The 15,711-nt window shown below is 41.9% G+C and overlaps 1 protein-coding gene across 1 annotated transcript; it reads left to right on the top strand.

The window, feature by feature from the left end:
• The first annotated feature begins 337 nt into the window (after positions 1-337).
• On the top strand, positions 338-8,472 carry LOC133130627 (vacuolar protein sorting-associated protein 4A). The gene is made up of 11 exons (XM_061245329.1): positions 338-524; positions 1,309-1,420; positions 1,701-1,845; positions 2,688-2,749; positions 3,070-3,189; positions 3,963-4,119; positions 4,419-4,567; positions 5,062-5,143; positions 5,536-5,755; positions 6,771-6,911; positions 7,341-8,472. Exons 1-11 carry the CDS (start codon positions 504-506, stop codon positions 7,440-7,442), a joined length of 1,311 nt encoding a protein of 436 aa, XP_061101313.1. The 5' UTR covers positions 338-503; the 3' UTR covers positions 7,443-8,472.
• The last annotated feature ends 7,239 nt before the right edge of the window (positions 8,473-15,711 follow it).

Raw genomic sequence — 15,711 nt, 5'->3', positions numbered from 1 at the left:
ACATTTGTGGATGGAACCTTGGGAGTATAACACCTGCACTGAGAAAGAAGTACTGGGACAATAACCATTTTTATTTTATTTTGGTTTTTTAAAATTGTGAATATGATGTACTATAACTAAATGAAGAAAGCAAAATGAGGTGTAAATTCAGGGATGCTCAAAAGCACATGTGATTATATTGTAGTTCTGCATAACTCAAACCCAGTGAAAGTGGAATTAATGTGTCTTGACCAAACACTACTAAATCCCGGTTACTAGTTTCCGACTGAAACAGATTAATGTCTTTTATTTTGTTATAATTTTACAGGAAATTTTGTACCGGAAACTATAGACCGGAAGTAGCACTTACAGCTTCACGAAGCTGTCTTGTTTACGTTTGAGTGTGGCGTCCTTGGGGCGTACATTTTTTTTTATTAATTTCATATTTTCCACGCATTGTGTCGGAATATCAAGAATCTGATAATACGCTTAGGAGATTCCTTGTTTAAAGGCTGTGAGATGAAATGACAACGTCTACATTACAGGTTGTTTATCCAGATCAATTTCTATCTATGTTAGCGGGGTGGCTATCTAGCTCATTGTAACGGTATATAGCGAAACAAAGCAGTCATTTGATTAGCTGGAATAATGTTGCGCATTTGTGCAAAATGGATAGGTTATAGCGGCACCGTAAAACAGTAGAAATCATGTCTATATAGCGAGCTCTGTGCCATTAAAATACATTAAAACAAACGTAGCTCGCTGCGAGCCAACGTTTTTGAATGGCCACCTAACGTAAGCACTTTCTAATTATAATAACTAATAACTAGAAATGTTATTGTGTATGTTATGATAAGTTAGTTTACGAGCTGCGCTCGTGGTACATTAGTACGGTTTCTATCTTGCTTTTTGACTCGGTGACATACTGTCATTGCCTTGCCTAGTTCAGCGTTTTGCCTTGCTGCTACATCACGGTGTGCACTCTGTTGTTCTGTACTTCAGTAGATTGTGTTTAGTGTTCTAGATGTGTAGTTGATTGAATTCCTCAGCCTTCTAGATTCGTTGTTAGTTGGAACCAGATCAGGGCACGCTAGTGAATGGTCAGACATACTGCTAACTGTAAGGGAAAACTACGTGAATGCCAAGTGACAAAAAGGTCAGGGGTCAAAAATACTTTCTTGACTTCCAATATTCGTTAGCTGCTTGTGCTGTTAAACTGTTGCTATGACTAAATAGTTGCGCATTGCTGGTAATGTCAAATTGCGTATATTTTAATGCTAATTAAGCTAAAAGAGATTGTGATTTGTAACTCTGGCTGTGGTGACACAGAAAGCGATCGATTTGGTGACGAAAGCCACGGAAGAGGACAAGGCCAAGAACTATGAGGAGGCCCTGCGTCTATACCAGCACTCCGTGGAATATTTCCTGCACGCCATCAAGTGTAAGCATGATCTCTCATCATGCCCAAGAGTATGGAAATTGTAAATATGGTTATAAACTGGGCAAAACCACCCTTCTTACTACACACAACATACCCTTGCCACAGCTAGGTATAGATGGGTCAATATGGTAGCCATTACATTTGAGTGGGGTTTTATGATCTTGTTCTGCTGTATGACAAAATGTTTTTTCTGTTGTGGTTGATTTGTCAGAAGTCTGGTACTGGTGATGGAGTGACTGGAATGTTTATTTGAGTTTTCTATTCTTGCTGCCTCCCCTAGACGAGGCGCACAGTGACAAGGCCAAGGAGAGCATCCGGGGGAAGTGTGTACAGTACTTGGACAGGGCGGAGAAGCTGAAGGACTACCTGAAGAACAAGGAGAAACAGGGGAAGAAGCCTGTGAAGGAGGCACAGAACAATGACAAGTACAGAGAATCACACAATTACAGGCACACACACAGCTTATCCACACATATCCACAGCTACATACACACTGCATATCCACAACTACAGACACACTGCATGTCCACACATATCCACATCTACAGACACACTGCATATCCACACATATCCACAACTACAGACGGACTGCATGTCTACACATATCCACAACCACAGATGCACTGCATGTCCACACATATCCACAACTACAGAGACACTTCATATCCACACCTACAGGCACACTTATGAGGCTGAGAAACTGATTTTTTTCTTCTTCTTTTTTCTTCTAGTTTCTCTGCCTCATAATGGCTTCCTTGACTTTCATTGTCACAATTCTGGTCCTCATGCTGACACACCAATAACTGACTCCAAAGGCAATACAAAGCCTAGAATCAAGATTAGATAATGAAAGCTTTCTTATACTTTCTTATACCTAGAGCAATCAGAAGGAACTGAGAAGCCAACTGTCCAATTACTTTTGGCTCTATAATACAGGGAGGACTTTTTATAAAATGGGATGTAATTCTAACATGGATCATCCAATATGATGTAAATACCCTCAAATTAAAAAGGTGACAGTCTGTACTAATTTTCATTATTTAATTTCAAATGCAATGCTCTGGAGTACAGAGCTAAAATAACAGAAATTGTGCCACTGTCAAAATACCTTCAGACCTCACTGAATGTACACCACACACAAACGCACAATGCATGTCCATATACACAAATAGACATACAATACATAGACACAATGCAGAGAAACACATAAACTGAATAGCTACTTTTATTTAATATGGTGGTCTGACGCTGTGTCTTTGTTCTCCAGGAGTGACAGTGACAGTGAAGGGGAAAACCCAGAGAGAAAGAAGCTCCAGGAGCAGCTGATGGGTCAGTGTCTGTTCACGTGTCTGTCTCAGTGTTGTGATGGAAAAGGTTGGTTAGTACAACTTCAGAACAGGCATGGAGGGTGGTATCGGCTTCTGGGCATACCTGTATAGACTTTGCTTGTGAGTCCCTACAGTATATGAAACCTGCTGCACACGTCAGGTTTTTGGTTGTGAATTGTTGAATTGCTGCAGGATGATACTGTAAATAAATTCAGGAACAGAATTTCCCACCACGGAGGGAGAATTTGACTTGATGCGTGTACAGGGTGGCTGCACGGGTTGATTTTCTCGTGGTTTAGAATGTTTCCTCTCTTTTGTCAGGTGCCATCGTGATGGAGAAGCCCAATGTCAGGTGGAGCGATGTGGCTGGACTGGAAGGTGCCAAAGAGGCCCTGAAGGAGGCAGTTATCCTGCCTATTAAATTTCCACACCTTTTCACAGGTAGGGCCCAGCCCCCTACATACCTTTTCACTGAAAATGTGCGTTTGAGACATTTTGCATATTTGAGACCTTCACCTGGCTCAAATATGCAACTATTTTCGATTCACATACTTTTCTATGCTTCTCTGATCTTGTCTGGTGTTTTGGAGCCTTTGAAATACTCTCAAAAAGTGCAAACCCCGCCTTCTGGTCCTCTTGGTTGGCTCAATTGCACCAGGCAAGATCAATCTAGCCGAGAAAAGTATTTGAATCTAAAACAATGACGTATTTCACCCAGGTCTGGTGGCTGAACCTCCACACTTTTTTTACATTTTAGACACGCTAAACACACAGCTTCTCATAGGTGGCACATCCCTAACCGTACTATAAAGATGAGATGTATCCCTATGTTTGATTCCACAGGTGAGGTAAATCCATAGACATTTTCCACAACAGTACTCATTGTTTATATGGACTGTATTTCTTTCCGAAATGTGAGTGTGTTTACATGTACCTACATTTATTTAGCCAACACTTATCCAAAGTAACTTATTAGGGGGACGTACAGTAGTGCATACAGTTTCATAAGATCAAAGACACAAGGAAGACACAAAGTGGATACTGCACCAGTAACCAGTCCTGTTCCTAGAGATCTACCCTAGGGATGGTAGCTCTCCAGGACTAGGGTTGGTGACCACTGCTACAGCTACATACCTGAGTAACGTAACTGTCTGTCCAGGTAAACGCTTAGCGAGTAACTGCTACATAACTCATTAATATAACTGTCTGTCTAGGTAAACGCACGCCTTGGAGAGGGATCTTGCTCTTCGGCCCTCCTGGGACAGGGAAGTCATACCTGGCCAAGGCTGTTGCCACGGAGGCCAACAACTCCACCTTTTTCTCCGTTTCGTCCTCGGACCTGATGTCCAAATGGCTGGGAGAGAGCGAGAAGTGAGACTTAACTGCCCCCCCTTCACATTTTACCCACATGCTGTCTCAACATTCAATTCAATTCAATTTCAATTTCGATTACATTTATGAGCAGGGCAACTGCAGTCATATTGCCAAAGCAACACATATAAGATAATATTTTATTTATTGAAACACACAGAAACATACAACATATGTATACAACATGCAAATTGAGTATTAACTCTCAGACGAAACATATTAAAGTAGACATCGACATAGTAGCAGAAATGCATTAAGATACATAAAAATTGTATGAAATGATAATCTCTCTCACTCAGACTAGTGAAGAACCTGTTTGAACTGGCCCGGCAGCACAAGCCCTCCATAATCTTCATCGACGAGGTGGACTCGCTCTGCGGCTCCAGGAACGAGAACGAGAGTGAGGCGGCGCGCAGGATCAAGACCGAGTTCCTGGTGCAGATGCAGGGTGAGTTCCTGTCCCTGCTCCCACGGACATAGAGGAGATATACGGACTGACCGCTCGGCTCATCTCAGAACGAGACCACACACAGTAACACCTTTCCAGACTATGTATTATTATTGAAAGCAAGTGGGCTAATGCTTTCCAATGATGACAGTTTGTGAAATGCTGTTTTCTCTAAATGAAAGAAAGGGCCATGTCTTAGCACTTTTTATAGAAAATACAATGTGCAAAAATCAACAGTGTTTCATTGAGAAGGGCCAGAATAAAAATCGAATTGTTCCTAAAAGATTCAAAGAAAGCATGTGACTGAAAAACAATTGTTTTGACATCACTTTCAAAGTTTAAAGCATTTTAGAATTCTGACCTCTCTTTGTTCCCAGTGTATTGCAGCTTTTGTCTGTTGCTAACTCCAGTGAAGCCATTTTGTCAGTCCCCCCCAGCTGCATTACGAGCCATGAAATGGATGTGGCCTCACTCTGCCAATCTCTGATTACCAGGTGTGGGCAACAACAACGACGGAATCCTAGTTCTCGGAGCGACCAACATACCCTGGGTCTTGGACGCTGCTATTCGCAGAAGGTCAGGGGTCAGAGTGACGTAGGGGTGGGAAGGGGTGGTGTAACTGTCTGCACAATTGGAGGGGGGGTGGTGGTGCAGACATTTAAGCAAGTCACTAGCAGGGTTGAGGTCAGTCTATTTTCAGCAAATTTCAGGAAGTTAATTCAAATTCCATCTGTTTAATAGAAAAGTCTTGGATAGATAGATAGATAGATTTTTCATTTCCTGAATTTAATTCCTATTCAGTTCCTGAAATGGCCGAACTGAAATGAAATTCAGCCCTATCCCTATCAGCGGTTTATCAGTTTTTAATTTCTTTTAGGTTTGACGTTTCTTTTGTCCCAGGATAATGGAGTGGATTGTTAGACAGAGGAGTAGTGAGTGAGTAGTTGCGTGCTCTGATGTGCCCCCAGGTTCGAGAAGCGCATTTACATCCCCCTCCCCGAAGAGCCGGCCCGGTCGCAAATGTTCCGGCTCCACCTGGGCAACACCCCCCACAGCCTGGGGGAGGGAGACCTGCGGGAGCTGGCCCGCAAAACCGACGGGTACTCTGGAGCTGACATCAGCATCATCGTCCGGGATGCCCTGATGCAACCCGTCAGGAAGGTTCAGTCTGCCACACATTTCAAAAAGGTAAAAACACACACCCTGTATACATTCTGGGTACTATATACACAATACACATACACTATATACACAGTACACATACAAACTGTATCTGCAATACACATGCACATTACATACATACTGCATACACAATACACATACACACTATAAACACAGTACACATACAAACTATATACACAATGCACTATACACACTATATACACAATCGACATACACACCATGTACTGTATACTGTACTTACACAGCTGCATCTACATTTTTGCAAACTATACTTGATACAACCCTCCCTTTAGACTCCTAAGATGTGTGTAGTTCAGGGGCGATGAAGTGTATGTGTGTGTATGATGTACAGTGGGCTCCAGAATTGCCAGCGCTGTCTGTCTCCCCTGTCTGGCATCTTGACTCAGTGGAGTTTAAATGTGATTGGTTATATCTGGTGCCCAATCAAAAAAAAGAGGAGGTGGGGTCTGCTGGGGTCAGCCTGGACAGTGCAAAAATGCATCAAGATACATAAAAATTGCACTCTGCAGATTTAGTGTCGGGTTCTGCGTGATAGTCTGTCCTGTAGGAGACCTTCGTTTGAGGCTCAGCGAATCCTTCCCCTTTATCTTTGTTTCACTAACTTTTACTAAAATGTGCTCAATTATACAAAGAGATGCTTGATATTTTCACAGTCAGTCCAGGGGGTAAGGATCTTAATTTCTCCTTTGTGATTTTTCTTTATGAATTTTAAGTTTTAATGTCTCTTGTCTAAGAAAACGTAAAAATGGGATGTTGCCCAAACCTTATATAGGCATTGGAAGATCAGGCTCGCGCTCCTTCTGCAAATGACCCTACCTTCTCTTTTTCTTGATTGGGTGCCTGATGGAGCCAATCACATCTCATGCTGCCCTCAGAGCACCAATGAATGAAGCTCCTACGTCCGGCTGCAGGCCACGATTAGTACTGGCACAGTTCAGGTTCCATCCAAAACCGCGGGGTATTTACTTTTCCTTTTTACCTAATCCCCCTCCCGTCCCAGGTTAGAGGTCCGTCCCGGAGCAACAGTTCACTAATGGTGGATGACCTCTTGACCCCTTGTTCCCCCGGCGATCCTGACGCCGTGGAGATGACCTGGATGGATGTGCCCAGTGACAAGCTGCTAGAGCCCATTGTGTGCATGGTGAGCAAAATGTGCCTGTACCCAAAAAAACTCACACACTCGTGCACACGCGCACGCAGACACACACACACGTGCATACACTAATCTACACGCTCGTGCACACTTACACACGCACACGTGCACATGTGAAACTGTAACTGTAAGGCGGCCTGTAGCGTAGTGGTTCCGGTACATGACTGGCACCCGCAAGGTTGGTGGTTCGATCCCTGGTCTAGCCACAATAAATCCACACAGCTGTTGGGCCCTTGAGCAAGGCCCTTAACCCTGCATTGCTCAAGGGGAGGATTGTCTCCTGCTTAGTCTAATCAACTGTACGTCGGTCTGGATAAGAGCGTCTCCCAAATGCCATTTAATGTAATGTAATGTAAGTAACTGGACAAAAGCACCAGCTAAATTACTGTAATGTATTGTGTGTTGTGTGCGTTCCAGTCGGACATGTTGCGGTCTTTGGCCACCACACGGCCCACGGTCAACAGCGAGGACCTGCTGAAGGTTAAGAAGTTCACCGAGGACTTTGGACAGGAGGGATAAAACACCCCCACCCCCCCTTCTCTTTCTAATCTGGACTGTCTTTACACTACCGTGTGCCGGCAGGAAGCTTCTTCATGGACGGTGCTGTCCACGTCTCTCAGACATACTGTCTCCCCTCTGCAGCTTGTTCCTGTTTGTTTCTGTTTGTTTTGAAGGATAGCTGAGTAGAAGGAGCACCTTGAAGTATGTGTGTGTGTGTGTGTGTGTGTGTGTGAGTGCATACGTGTGAGTGTACGTGCGTCTACGTGCACTTCTACATGCACATTTGTGGGTGCATGTGTGTAAATACATGCAAATGGGTGTGTGTGTACATATAAGTTTGCGTATGTGTGCATACATGCATGTGTGTGCCCACGTGCGCCTACTGTAGTTACAGCAGAACACCTGGTTGCGGTGTTTTGCATGTTTTGTGAATTGTTGAGTGATGGTGAGTCAGCAAGACTGTCCGGTACTCCCATCTGAACACAGTAATGGAAACTTGTGTTTCCCAGCAGTATTACTAAACCCACTGTATGTATTTATTTTTATTTTTATTTCATTTAATGTCACTGAAAAGACTTTGAAGTACATAAACTAACAGTACCGTCTCCCTCTGTGAAGAAATGGCAGTGGCCTGGAGGTGCTCACGTGGAGAGGAAGGTTTTTACAGGGTTAGTCAGCAACCATGAAGGAAAAGGCGTGTATATACTGTCCACATTCTGTCTCTCTCCAACTTAAGGCACTGTGTGGTTTTTGAGTAATAGACACTATTGTACACCATTGTTTTGAGGGGGAAAAAGAATGGCTTTGTTTAAAATCTCCTGTCTTATTGTTATCTCTGTACATTGAGTAGAACAGTGCTAAATGCTGTCCACTGGTCAGGTCTCCATAGAGATGGTACCGAAAATGCCTGTCGCCTTGATGACCAGGTTTGTCTTATCGCATTAAAGCCCTTGAATTGTGGAAAAAAATACTTTTCTCAGTCATTTCCTTTCTATTTTTGCCACTTCATTTCTGTTATGTGGATTTTATAAACAGCCTTTTCCCCCAACCAGTAGTTGCCATATTTTGGTAAAATATATCATATATGTGCATTCACCATTAGATTGATAACAAAGCGATATCTGAGATCACCCTGAAAGTTGCTCTGAGATCCTCCATTTTAAGTTTCCTGACAGCTGACTTACCACTGCGGCTAAAACTAAATGCATCTCCTCGGCACAGGTGCACAGAAGTGCACAGGTATCAGGTGCTGCACGGAACGTCCTGTGATCTCTCGGAAGTCGGTGTGTGTAATAAACCTCATATTGCACTTTATACAGAACGGTTTGACACTGGATATCATGCAGCAGTGTAGACTGTCACCGTTAATTTGGGGGTATTTACATGGATATTGGGTGATCCGTGAAGGAATTCTATCCCTTTTTATGCGTAGTTCTCCAATTTTTATGGGACCAAAAGTAATTGGACAGTTGCCTTTCTTGGGTTTACAGGAAATGGTGCAATAAACATTATAAACACTAAATATGTTAAACCTTTAAGTGGATAGGATTGCTTGGACATAGCAAAATGAGCAAATAGTTATAAAATAAGCATATGTCAATGGATTGGAGTATGGTTTTATATAGCAGAGTATCAATGGTTTTGAAATGTGTAATGCATAAGTAAGCCAGAGCTAACGTGACTTTACATCGAGAATATTGCCATGATACATATGAGAAAAAAAACATTTGCATTCTGCTTAGGCATCATTCCAAACAGTTTTATCTGTGGTTACATGCAACAGCCACTGACGCAATCTCCTTATCAAGGTTACAGGAACAATAATCAATATATTAAAGGAACTTTAACTGCACATCTGCTCCTGTGTGCACATGAAGATTGGAAAAATGTTGCCTTGTGTGACAAATCTCGATTTCTGCTGTGACATGCAGATAGTAGGGTCAGAATTTGACCTGTGTGTCAATGCCTTGTGTCAATGGTGCAGGCTACTGGTGGTGGTGTGCATATTAGCCCACCTGTCCCATATGCATGATATTTCTCATATAGCTTTAACTGGACAGGCACATTGGCTCAGGCAGTAAGAGCAGTCGTCTGGCTGTTGGTTCAATCCCACCCTGGGTGTGTTGAAGTGTCCCTGAGCAAGACACCTAAACCCTAATTGTTCCTGATGGGCTGGCTGGTTCCTTGCATAGCAGCCATTCGTGTGGGTGAATGGGTGAATGAAAAGCATCAATTGTGCTGCGCTTGGGATAAATGCATTATATACAGTGGGAGCAATAATTATTTGATCCCTTGCTGATTTTGTATTGCTCCCAAGTAAAATTGTGAGCTAAAATTTGTAAAATTATGTGAGCTTGTTTGTAAAATTATGTGAGCTACTGTATCTCCTTGGTTAAACAATAATAATGTTGGTCTCATGGACCCTTTTTCTATTTGGGAGAACCAGAAAAATATATATCAGATGTCCTGTGTGTTTTTTCTGTGTCTGTCTAGGTATACAGGTGATAGTATAGCTTTGAACCACCACACTTGTAATATGTTTGCCAAGTAACCTAGGATTAGGTCATGTTTTTATTATTAATTAAAGGAATTGGTAAAAAAAATAAAGTCAGTCTTTCTTTCAGGGGAGAAACAGTCCAACATGCTAACAAACAAGCAACAAGCATATGGACTTTTCCCAACTTAACACTTTTAATCCCTTCAACCTCCCTCTTCTCAGTTCTCAACAGAACAATTAGAGAATTTGGCAAGTAAACCTGAGAAAGTCTCCCAAGAACAAGCAATGATTTAAGATGAGTGGGGTGTACATGGCATGTCAGTGGCAACTCAAACATGCTGGGGAGTTTTATGTGAAGTGGGAATAACTGAAAGGTTCTGGCATGCAGTGTGGCATATTGAACAGAAGGTGGCAGTGAACCATTAGGCTGTGAGCTATATTCCAATGTTACAACTGAGTGAAAAGGAAATCTTCCTGGTAATCTGGGCAAGTGCAGGTGATAAAGCAAAGCAGCAAGACAGGATGGTAAATGTGTGTGTTTTTTGGTGGTGTTTATGCATTACAACCAGCATTGACTTGAGGAATGAACAGTACAGGCAACTATTGCCATATGACTTCATGTTTTTAGAACGTTGCTGACATAACGCTCCAGATAATATTCCTGCAATGTTCTGGAAACATGATTTAAGAACGTTTTGCTTTTAGAACATTGCATTGAACATTCCAGTTGCCCAAAAAATAACAGGTTCAGGTAGCCTACAATAAAGTTCATATAATGTTACTGCAACATTGTGAGAATGTTAACAAAAACCTTACATACAAACATACATCCCAGAAACCATGACAAATGTAATGTGCTGGGAACCAAAACTAACCTTCAGAAAACGTTCTAAGAACCTAAATTTTTAGCTGGGATGGGGCTAAACTGTGAGGTGATTTGTAAGTCAGCAGCAGCACTTTAAAATGAACACTGAATTTGAAAGGTAACAAATAAGTTGGAAAATTGTGGAGAGGAGTGTTAGGACAGCCAGAGAGTAGGACACTGCAATAATCTAGCCTGGAAGCAACAAATACCTGAATAAACTCACCAGGACATCACGCTGTGACACACCCCTGAGAGGACAGCCGCACTGGACACAGGGAGATATGGAAAGTCCTGTTTGTTAAACTATAAAATAACAGGTAAAGGTAAATTAAATAACCAGACTCAAGTAGCATTTCAACTTTCGGCTCGTTGGCACTTTCGGTCTCGGCTCACTCACTCCTTTCCTACAAATCCCTGGTCTCACCCCCCCTACTGAGGAAACGAGCACACATTTTAAAAGCCTGGACTAATTCACAACGTAGTCCAGGTGTGTGGCTACTTAACCAGTAGGTGTGGTCCTTGGATTGCCCTGCTTCCTTCCTGCAAACCATGCCCTTGCCACAGTATTACAGGCTGTAACTAAAATTGTTCTTAATTTCAGGGCAAGCGCATCAATTTTATTTGAATATGGAAATAAGGGTGTCAGGGAGTGTTTGTACTCATGACTCTGCTATAAGTACTTGCTGATGTTTGTCAGCAACTGAGAACAAACATTTAAACAACTGAGTACAACATGATAAACCACAGACTGGATTCTGGGGTTTATTTGTACATTTTGGAAAGAGGCCCCTTTTCACAGCTGGAGAAGTAAATAGTATTTATTTTTTACATTATTTAATAGTAGAATAGGCGGCACGGATGGTGCAGTGGGTAGCACTGCCGCCTCACAGCAAGGAGGTCCTGGGTTCGAATCCCCGTCGGCCGGGGCCTCTCTGTGCGGAGTTTGCATGTTCTCCCCGTGTCTGCGTGGGTTTCCTCCGGGTACTCCGGTTTCCTCCCACAGTCCAAAGACATGCAGGTTAGGCTGATTGGAGAGTCTAAATTGCCCGTAGGTATGAGTGTGTGAGTGAATGGTGTGTGTGCCCTGCGATGGACTGGCGACCTGTCCAGGGTGTATTCCTGCCTTTCGCCCAATGTATGCTGGGATAGGCTCCAGCTCCCCTGTGACCCTGATCAGGATAAGCGGGTTCAGATAATGGATGGATGGAATAGTAGAATAAAATATTTATATTTTAAGCAGCTGATATAAATGGGATTCAATGCAAGAGTGACTGCAAGGTGACTATAATGTTTGCAATGCATTCAGGGTATGGTAAAACAGAATAACTGAAATGCACTCTACATTAGAGAAATGAAAAGCATTAAAGCATAGTACAAATTATTTAAATTATTAAAAACATAGTTGCAATACATTAAGTAAAACAACACAATTATAATGAAACAAAAGGGGTGACACCCAATTGAAAGCAAGAAGGTAAAAGTGAGTTTTTGAAAATGATTCAAAGGAAGACACATACAGTCAAGGAAGCAACAGACTGCCCCAAAGACTTCTGGGTATAGGTTAAACAGATTTGATTTATTTCATCAGGATAGACCATAAAGTGTTAGATCAATATATCCATATTAATATACCGATCAATGAAGCTGCCTAACTTCTAATGGATGCCTTGATGCTAGTAGTTCATCCATACAATCCAGTACTTTCCAAGGGTGTGGATGCAGATAGGCATGTGTGGAAGTCAACTTTATGAAAAGCACAAGGTAATAAAAAGCATAAATCTTTCCCTTTTAAAGCTAACAGCAGTTATACATTTTTCATAATCATATAGCAACTAAACTCCAGTGGTCAAAACTTAGCATTTGTTATCCTGTGACATGACAGCTGTTTACATGCATGAATGAATATTCTAAACCTCATACTGTTTCACAACTTCTGCATCAATAGGCAACTTTCTCACTTACTCCCTTCTCATTATGAGAAACAGTGTGTTCACACCACAGCGCTGTTGTCATGGGACCCAAAGCTATGCAACTGCAACTTGAGGTGTAACATAAGTTCTCTGAGAGAAAGACACTCTCTACCTTGATATATATTCCATAGCCTATATATAGACACTGACACCAGTGTCATGATACCACATGTGCTGCCATGCTCCCATACATATGGAATATGTATCTAGGGAGAATATTCTCTGTTTCCTAAGTCTCTGAGCACACTCAACTTGGTTTGACTACTATCGCAATGCTTCAGTTCTTCCTTATTTTTTTTAGAAATATCTTAGTACTCAAGGATCGATCTGCACTTGCAACCATTTTCTATGAAGCAATTTCAGCACAGACATTTGGATGTTGGAATGGACAAAGATTGCTTTTGTATCAAAAATGTGAGAAGATTCAAGGGCAATGAATATTTTCTGAAGGCACTGTATACAGTACACCCCCCTGTTCAACAAAACACTGGACTATTATCCAGTTATTACTTTTTTAAAAACAATATTCCACATATATTCACATTCGTTTTGAATAGTTTTATTTTGCTGTCTGCCTTTTAAAGGACTTTTCTCCACATTTTGTCCTTTATTGCCCAATTTGGATTGCCAATTGCACTTGCAGGCATAGCCCATTGCTAACCAGCCACTTCTTCTTATAACTGCAGTCCACCACCTGAACTACACAGTCCTTTTCCTTTTATTTTATCACATGGAAATACACTCAGTGATCACTTTATTAGACCTGTGCACCAGCTTGTTAATGCAAATATTGTATCTGCCAATCATTTGACAGCAACATAATGCATAAAAGCATGCAGATGTGGTCAAGAGGTTCAGCTGTTTTTCAGACCAAATGTCAGAAAGTGTTTATCTCATTCACAGACAACATTTGGTGAGTTTTGTAATTGCCAAAGATAATTTGCCAAAACTATGTTTGTGGAAAAAAAGATTTTATGCACAATTTTTCTTTTTTTATATTGACTGAATTCAGGCCGTAGCGTTCTGAAATGTGAAACATATTTCCCACCGATCCACTGTATGAGGCACACCTGCTAGCTCAGAACACCCTGAGACAGGCAACATGCCAAAACAGATTTTGATGTTGTGTGCTGGCTGGCCAGTGGGGATTTGTTTTAGGTGCATGGCTTGGGGCGACATTAGCTCAGTGGGTAAGGGAAGTCATCTGGCAGTTGGAGGGTTGCCGGTTTGATTACTGCCCTGGGTGTGTCGAAGTGTCCCTGAGCAAGACACCTAACCCCCAACTGCTCCTGACAAGCTGGTTGGTGCCTTGCATGGCAGCCAATCGCCATTGGTGTGCGTGAATCAGGAGCATCAATTGTACAGCATTTTTGGATAAAGGTGCTATATAAATGGCAACCATTTACCATGGCTGTTTATATTTACACTATGAACTGTTTGTTTTCTGTGCATGGCTGTTTATGGCTAACACTATTAACTTTTTGTCCAAAAGTAATCAGCATGATTCCACCCATGGGCCATTCGCAAATTGTTTTTTTTAAATAAGATGATCCCACAAGCTGTATCTTGCAATACTCACCACTTTAAGTGCCTACTTTTTCATGACACAGTATGTGTCATGAAATGTATTGTATTCATTTTGTGCATGCAGCCTCACCTGTGAGAGCCGTTTTGCCATGTGTGTGTGTACATGTTCAGACATCGCCATAGATGTTCACTGTATGGCGTTGCTTGGAACATATTTGATGGAAAACTGCCAAATTAAAGTAAAGCTCAATCGAAGATGACTGGAAGAACATAACAATAATTTTCACACTTTATTTTCCTGTTTTGTGGTTATGAATACCCAGGTCAGTGGGCCTATATAGTGCCTATGATTAAAAACCCTCTTTAATATTTAATAGGATTTCTCAGATAGTTTTTAGATCTATATTTTGATTAATGGTGTGTCATTCTCTTCGAGATCATCAGGTTTCAGTTTGCTGTATTGCTCTGGGCACTAGCTAGGAATAGCTGATTGTTGGAGTGAGTGTGGAATCTGATCCCTGCACACATACGTGTTTTGCTCTGCTTGTGTCGCATGCATTATTAAAGCGGTAAACATGAGCAGGTGTTGGAGACAAAAGATCAAAGGAAACCAGGATGTGAGGAAACCACGCTTGTCGATAGAGGTCTGCGCGTGATCGCAACTCCGAATTCTCCCCCCCCTCACGTCTGCCATTAGGCAAGGACCTGGATTCCTTTCAGCAAGACTGCCCCAATGCCCTGTCCTTTATGCATAATTGCCTAATAATGGAGCTCTGTCATTGGATTTTCATTAATGCATTCAACAGAACACAAGCAGGTCCTGCTGCTAAACCTTGCATGTAGGCCAAATGCAATAATGCTAATAGTGTTCTGGATAAGTGTGTGCTATATGCAAATGATACGTGTAAATGTGTAAAACATATTTGCATAGAGAGCAACATGCATATTGCCAGAGCCGGGACATGAGTATGCGGGGCCCTGGGTGAGATCTTGAGAATGGGCCTCGAAATAATAAATAATAAAAGTTAGAAATTGATGATAAAAATATTTTTATGAAACTATTGTTTAGGCGGTTGTCTATATGATGTCGTGGATGGGCTAACTCTCCATATTGCATGTAGGCCTACACATCTGTCAGGGATTATTAATGCAGATCCATATTTGGACTGTACTTTTCTATATCAATTAAATAAATTCAAAAACACAACCTTTCAGTTTTATCTTAAAACTACAGTTTTAAAGGAGCTCATCTGGTGCTATTTTAGGTCTAGGCTGCTGTATGTAATTCGCAAGGGAGGCATCATTCCGCTATGTCATTCTCCCCAAGTGACGCCACAGCTAGTCTGTGCAGGAGTCGAAATAGTTAATGCACACGGCGCTTCTTATTGGGCAAGAGACGGGTTTAGCGAGTGAATGAGAGAAAGCGAA

The sequence above is a fragment of the Conger conger genome, chromosome 6, assembly GCF_963514075.1.
Source record: "Conger conger chromosome 6, fConCon1.1, whole genome shotgun sequence".
Lineage (NCBI taxonomy): Eukaryota > Metazoa > Chordata > Actinopteri > Anguilliformes > Congridae > Conger > Conger conger.
This window is presented reverse-complemented; position numbering and strand designations above follow the sequence as displayed.

Coding starts and splice junctions, on each gene's coding strand:
- LOC133130627 (XM_061245329.1), top strand. CDS start 504: ATGACAACGTCTACATTACAG. Junction 4,568..5,061: donor GTTCCTGGTGCAGATGCAGG/GTGAGTTCCTGT, acceptor TCTGATTACCAG/GTGTGGGCAACAACAACGAC. Junction 6,912..7,340: donor TAGAGCCCATTGTGTGCATG/GTGAGCAAAATG, acceptor TGTGCGTTCCAG/TCGGACATGTTGCGGTCTTT.